Genomic DNA, 7,042 nt, shown 5'->3' on the forward strand with positions numbered 1-7,042 from the left:
GTCACACACATTGTCAGAGCAAAAAAGTGTCCAAGAAAAACAAAGAAACGATAAAAGACATGCTTGTTTATAAAAATATCTGAGAAGACTGACGGGGCGCTCTGTGTGAGTGGTCAGAGCGCCCCCCGGTGGTGCTGTGCTGTGCGGTGCAGCAGCTGTATTGCGTAGTGATGAGAGGTAACTGAGCTGTGTAGCTTATCTGAGGCTGGACGCCGTCCAGGTTTCCTGCTGGGAGTCCGTTCAGTCAACAGGCTGCCGGATGGTCCTTTCTAACCTACCAGACTTTGTTATCATCGAATTAACAGCCAAATTAACTCGTCCAGTGTGACCACAGCTCTTCACCTTTCTATCGGACCGGTTTTATCTGTTTGTTCACGGAGCTTTCAGATGCATCCCATGGTCTTCCTCCGGGTTTGTGGAGCAGGCGGTGAGGTACGGTGGGCTGTGGGGACCGTCCTTGAGCATCAACGAGGGTTGTAATGTCCAACCACATACGACCACCTGTCACCAAAAGTCCTGTGCTGAGGTCACCTGATGACACCTGAGCAGGTGTGATTCGCTGGAGAAGACCATGAGATACAGTCAAAAGCTCCGGGAACAGTTACGTAAGGGAACCTTTTAGAATATTTGGTGATGATCTTTTTTTTTAGATCAAACTGAGACATTTTTAAATGAGTTTGATGGAAACGTTTCCTGTTTGGGACTGTTTTTTAATCATCAGAGGAAGCTCCAAATCTTTCTCCCTGAGACTCGGGGAAAAGTACGACCCTGCCCCCCCATAAATGACTCCACGAGAGCTGAAATCCTGAAGCTGAAAAGAGCCTCGGTGGTTTTCCACTCCTGTCATACTGCCGGTTAGTTTATGCACACACTTTAATTTTGGACACATTTTAAATGAGACACAGAATAAAGGGATTTGGATGAAATATCACTATTTTAAGATCAGATTTGGTTATGTGGGGGGGGGGGGTTGATGGAAGGGTTCGTCCCACATGATGCCAAAATGGGTTTTTTTTCAAAGAAAGTCACCAAAAATTGTGCAGAAAAAAAACCAGCCAGTCTTTCTTTTAAAAATTGCCAAAAATTAGTCAAAGATTTTTCTTCAATTTGTTTGTTTGTTTTGTTGTTTTAAAGAAAATATGCCTTCCAAACACGTTTTCTTGGGCTGGGCATGAAATGACACGAGTCTCTCCCCAAGGTTTAAAAATGACTTGACATGCTTCCCGCTTTATTGCACCCCCCCCCCCACAAACAGTCCCTAATCCTCTGATTTCTATATCTATTATTAATTACACTAGTCATTTACAGATACAGATTATAACCAGCAGTGTGTTTCACTGATTATGGAATATTTTGGAATATTTTGGAGAATTTCCAGTCAATAATCGGCTCCTTTTTATTCTATTTATGTTATGTGACAACAGTCTGTGACTGATTTTATGCTTTTGAGAGCTGTGCTCAAGAAAAAGCAAAAGTTATTAAATCTGAAATAATAAACTGATTTAATCAATTTGTGTAAATCAGAAACTGTTCTGATCACAATTATTAATTTCTGGTGATTTTGAAGCCAAGTTGAAAAATTGGTCGTTCCGGCATCTTTATCCTCTTTATCTGCTTTGGTTTGACACTGCTGATCAGAACACATCTGAAGACGTGTCTTCTTACATTTTACAGATGAAATTATTTGTCTACTTATCAACAGACTAATTGGCAATAGTGAGCCTGGTGTCTGCTTTTACAGAGCTGCCCTTTAACCCTTTGAGACCTGGGGGAATTGTCAGCAGCCCTGCAGGAGTTAACTTCCCAAACGTCTGATGAGAGAGATGTTGGATGGACGAGAAACTGTGATCACACCGGATCTTTAACAGTCGTGTTTTTTTTTCTTTTTGTGCAACTAAACGTTTGAATGCCGGCGCGGCACTTTGAAGAGCGCGCGGGATGATTATTACGACCCCGCCGCTCGGATTGTCTCAAGGCAAATAGGAAGGATTCAAAGTGAAACTGGCACTGAGTAGTTTGGCAAAGTTTCCTCCGACAGACTGTTGTGACGCTGCGTGTGAACCTGTAGGACCCGGAAATATAAAAGTAGAAATCTGTAACAGAAAGCCAACGGAGGCAAACGAGGACCACGCCGCGGCGCCGCGGTGCGCTGCGGTGCGTTGCGGTGGTGTGTATGAGGTTGTTGGAGTGTGTGGCATTTCTTCATTTTATCTCGATCTGTTTGGTTAGTGAAGGTAGATGCGGTTTAAAGCGGAAAAATCTCAGCCTGGACTCTGAGGCCACCTGGCGCCTTTAGGTGCGCCAGGATCGGAGCACCGCCCCCCGACCCCTGCCCTCCCCTCCCCTCCCCTCGCGGGGTCAGTCGGGCCCCGTGGTGGAGACCGAGGCCTGCGGGCCCTCGCCGTACTGGCCCCCGCCGCCGGCACCGGCCTCGGGCTCCTCCTGGCTGGGGGAGGCGTCGTCGCTGGGCCCCCCCCTGGAGGTGACGGAGGCGGTGGTGGTCTCGGGGGAGGCGCTGTGGGCCTCCTGGGGGGCGCAGCCCGGGTGGTTCTTGCGGAAGTGCTGGTTGAGGATGGCCTGGAAGGGGAAACTCTTGCCGCAGACGTGGCAGTGGAAGGGCTTGTTGCCCGTGTGCTTGCGGATGTGGTACTCCAGCTGGTCCTTTCGGGTGTACTTCTTCCCGCAGATGCGGCACACGAACGGCGTGATGCCCATGTGCAGGCGCATGTGGCGGTCCAGGCTGCCCTTCTGGTTGAAGGACTTGCAGCAGTAGATGCAGGTGAGCCGGGGATTGTAGCGGAACCAGCGGTCGCCCACCTGCTCCCTCAGGTAGTCCTCGTAGCCGCCCATATCAAACGCTGCGTGCTCCTCCCCCTGACGGATGAGACCAAACGTTAACACAGAACCAGAAACGGCGCCACGGTCGATAACCTGCGGAGGGACGAGCCGAGGGTTCGGCTGGTTCCTCGTGACGTCCTAGGACCCTCCAGGAGGTTCTACTGTAAACTCGGATTATCTTAAGGTTCGTCCAAAGTACAGATACTCAACTTTCTTTGCTTGGGGGCCACTTTTGCAAAACAACAGAAGGCCAGGGGCCCCACACAACATCTTCATACATGGTTCTAGGATTTCAGCACATTTCTAGGATTTTCACAACGATTCTCAATTTTAGGATGTTTCTGGGATTTTAGTACATTTCTTTGAATTCTTTTTCTTTTTGGTTTTCTTTTTTTTATTAAATTTCCAGGATTACAGGATATTTCTAGGATTTTAGAATTTTTTTTTAAGATTTTGGGATATTTCAGAGATTTAAGGATGTTTCTAGGATTTTAGGACATAAGGGTCTTAGCCAGGACCTCTGTCGGGGGGTGTGGGGGCTCTGTTTTTATGCTTTTTTTATGCACTCCGGCACCTTATGGATGCTAAAAGGACAAAAACAATTCCCAGTGTCAATCACTTTATTTTTATCATCAATTAGAAAATGTTTTGGGGGCCACCCAGGACGCAATCAGGCCAGATTTGAGTTGAGGCCATAAGTTGAGTATCGCTGTCCACAGACCACCACAGATTCTCTGAGGTTTTTGGGGTCATATAAGCTGACGTGGACGTGGTTCCTCACTCTGAGAAGCTGAAGGTGCATGTTGGAGTTGTTCTGTTTTCACAGATCTGAAGGTTATTTCGAACCCTGCGGGCTGTCGGAGTCCTCTGAGGTTTCACTGATCATTAAAAGGATAGTTTGGATATTTTAGGCCGTTTACTTCGCGGGAACACCTCGCTGTTCTGTAAAACAACCACAGCAACATGGGGATTGAGCGGCTTCCTGTCAGCGTGTCCGAGGTTACCTGAGAGCTCGGCTGTCGCAGCTCGTCAGCCCTGCTGGGAGACTCGCTCTTCGCCCTCTGACGCTCCGCCAGGACGACCACGCTGCCGGTGGGACTGAACCTGACACATGAACACATGAACACATGAACCATCAGGTGAACGACTCGGTCAGGACAGTGCTCTGTGGCGCCGTGACTCACCTGTCTGTCTCGCTGAAGCTGGACGATGGCTGGGCGCTCCGGGTCGCCAGCGCTCCCACCGGCCCCGACACCAGCGTGCTGCGTCCCGACGTGTCAATCATCACGGTGGTCCCCTCCTCCACCGCCGCCCCCTCCTCCTGGTGCTCCCCCGCTCCGATCCACTCCTCCATCCTCTCCGTCTTGATCCTGACCCGCTCCATGCCGCCGCCGTCCTCTGCGCTGCCGCTGCGCTCCGGCTCGCTGCTTGTCTCCACGTACCACTGACCCGCCCGGTTGATGCGGAGGATGGGCTCTCTGCCTGCTCTGCCTGAGGCGACTCCGGGCCCCTCCAGCCCGCTGTGCTCCACGGTCGGTGGCGGGCTGAGCGGCTCCTCGGCGGGGCTGACTGCCTCGCACGCCTCGGCGCCTCCTCGCACTCCGAGCAGCCGCAGGCCGGCGTGATGACCGCTCGCTCTCACCACAGCCTCCAGGGTCCTGCCGCCACGGGAGCCGCGCGCCATTTCGTCATCCCGCGGCTCCTCGTCAAGGTCGGCCAGGCTGATCTTCAGGTGGATGCCCTCCAGGATCTGCGTGCAGCGGTCAATGATGTGCTGCATCTGCAGGAAGCTGGCGGCTGTCAGGTAGCTGATGATGTCGGCGAGCTGCAGGCAGAGGCGGCCCGTGTAGCAGAAGGACAGCAGCTGCTCGAACACCGACGGGTTGCGGATCACCGTCAGAGACACGGTGCTCATCTGGCCCAGAGACATGTGGTCCCGGAAGTACGGTGAGCTGGCCGCAAGGACCACCTTGTGCGCTCGGAAGCTCTGACCCTGCACGTTGACCACGATGTCGCAGAGACGGCCCTGAACGCGCAGCTGGTTCAGGTGGGACAGAACCGAGTTACTGAAGTCCGGTATGTCCAGCTGGATGCTGCCGGAGCGTTCCATGCTGCGGCCTGCGGGATGCTGCAACGACACAACACACCTGTAATATCACAGACCGAGGGCGTGGCCACAGAGTTACGACCACCTTCACGTGTGTTCAGACTGTGAGCTTTTCTCTGAGGAGCGTTTGGGACTTTCAGTGTTTTTATAACTTATCTTTACCTGCTTTACATCAGAAACAGACACAGAAATCTGACTTTCAAAACATGGGACCTTTAAAGATTAATTAGGTTTAATTTAGGGACAGTTCTTTATGTATGAGAGGGGAGGGAGTGGTGCCAAAACCGGAAAGACATGTCACATAGTTTTTAAAGCACTAGGGAGGAGCTCGTGTTTTTCTCTAACTTTAGGGGAGTGGCATACAATACAATTTTTTGTCTTTTAAAGTTTTGTGCATTTTTGGAATTGTTGGTGATTTTTGTTTTCCCCATAAAATGTTTTGGTGAATCTTTGTTTTTGGCAACTGCATTGATAAAAAACGTTTTTTTTCATTTTTCTTTTTTTTTTCATTTAATAATTTTTGGGGATTTTTTTTCCATAAAAAACTCTTGAGTGGATAAAGCAGACACCCCATGAATAAAGAGGCAGCTGCCTCAGGTTCAACTCCCACTCAAGGCCCTTTGCTGCATGTCAAAAAAAAAAGTAGAATTAGGTATATCTGTGGTCAGGGTCTACACCTGAGGTCTGTCAGGTGATCTGGTTCAGGTTTAAATGGAGGATCCGCCTCACAGACCCTGACAGGTAACCCAGATGAAGACCCGGATCGGGACCCGGACCCCGGTGCGCCTTAGGGTAGGAGGTGACCCTCAGGTGTGCAGCTGAACTCACCTGAAGGGGGGCAGGAGGAGGTGGGCTCTGGTTTCAGGGTGCGGTGTGGTTACACTTCAGTCCCGCAGCGAGCTGAGCATCGTCAGCAGGGCGAGAGACCACGGCACGGCTCGGCTTCTCGGCACGGCCCGACTCAGCTCAGGACCGCTCGGCTCGGCTCGGCCCGGCCCGGCCCGGCCCGGCAGGCTGCAGCTCCACCCGCCGCTCCTCCAGGCTGCGCAGCTCCGGGACTCCAGCGGCTCCAGCGGTGGTCGTGACGGGTTCAAGGCCGGGAGACAGCAGCTGAGCTCGGGTCCGTCCGCTGCCGCTCTGCCGCCATTCCGCTGGAAGTCAGACTCGGTTCGGACTCGGCTCAGACTCGGCTCAGTGTCGGCGGACCGCCGCTGCTTCTCATCTTCCTTTTTCACGGCAGAAGGGCCGAGGCTGCAGGAAGGAAGGAGGGAAGGAAGAAAACACCGGGGCATGCTGGGAAGTGCAGTTCGTGTGTGGGAGGAGAGGCGGCATCGCCGCTGCATTAGAGACTTCACTTCCCGACATGCATCAGTGAGGAGAGGGGTCATCACTGCACTGGAGTTTGGCAAAGTAAGGCACACACACACACACACACACACCTTTGTACTACAGTCTGAGATAATTTCACATTAAAAGTGAACAGTTTCTCTCAGATTTTTTCACACTGTCTTCAATATATTCGGCACGTGGGGGATGTACAGCCCAGTTTTTGTAGAAGTTGTAGAAAATATTTTTCATAATTAAAAAAAAAAAGTTAAATTCCAAATCAAACCAAATTCTTCAGGGTCTGTTAAACAGTTGGAATAAAACTGAAAAATGTCTCAATAATCTCATGGTTTTTGCCAATTTATAATGTTTTTCTAATTTCTAACAGTAATCAAAAACATTTTAAAGTCAGCATCTTTAAAATTATGAAAGGAGGGTAGACTTTTAAACCAAATCCTTTATACGGAAGCATAAAACTGCCAGAAAAAAACAAACTGAAAGAAAGTATCAGTTATAAATATGAAAAGATTATTTTGTGGTTATTCTTCCTCTGCTCGTCTGCTCTGAAGGAGGCGGAGGAGGAGCTGGAACTGCAGGAGCAGCGTCCTCGCACAGCGTGAGGAGCCCGTCCCTCACACCAGCGAGGCGCTCCAGCAGACCCTGCAGGAGACGGAGCAGAAGGAGGCTGACCTGAAGGCCCAGCTGGAGGATCTGCAGGACCGGACTGCTAAAAGAACTAATGAACAAATGAACTAAAGAACTTTTCCTCTA

General features: G+C 50.7%; 1 protein-coding gene across 1 annotated transcript; it reads right to left on the reverse strand.

Moving 5' to 3' along the window:
* Positions 1 to 1,075: 1,075 nt before the first annotated feature.
* Positions 1,076 to 5,858, reverse strand: zbtb37 (zinc finger and BTB domain containing 37). The gene is made up of 4 exons (XM_042483811.1): positions 5,774 to 5,858; positions 4,023 to 4,966; positions 3,843 to 3,942; positions 1,076 to 2,874 (listed from the first exon to the last, which is right to left on the reverse strand). The coding sequence occupies exons 2-4, from the start codon at positions 4,946 to 4,948 to the stop codon at positions 2,359 to 2,361; spliced, it is 1,542 nt and encodes a 513-aa protein (XP_042339745.1). The 5' UTR covers positions 4,949 to 4,966; positions 5,774 to 5,858; the 3' UTR covers positions 1,076 to 2,358.
* Positions 5,859 to 7,042: the final 1,184 nt, after the last annotated feature.

This window comes from Plectropomus leopardus, chromosome 3 (genome assembly GCF_008729295.1).
Source record: "Plectropomus leopardus isolate mb chromosome 3, YSFRI_Pleo_2.0, whole genome shotgun sequence".
Classification (NCBI taxonomy): domain Eukaryota; kingdom Metazoa; phylum Chordata; class Actinopteri; order Perciformes; family Serranidae; genus Plectropomus; species Plectropomus leopardus.

Coding starts and splice junctions, on each gene's coding strand:
- zbtb37 (XM_042483811.1), bottom strand. CDS start 4,948: ATGGAACGCTCCGGCAGCATCCAGCTGGACATACCGGACTTCAGTAAC. Junction 3,943..4,022: donor AGCTTCAGCGAGACAGACAG/GTGAGTCACGGC, acceptor TTCATGTGTCAG/GTTCAGTCCCACCGGCAGCG. Junction 2,875..3,842: donor TGCGACAGCCGAGCTCTCAG/GTAACCTCGGAC, acceptor CTCATCCGTCAG/GGGGAGGAGCACGCAGCGTT.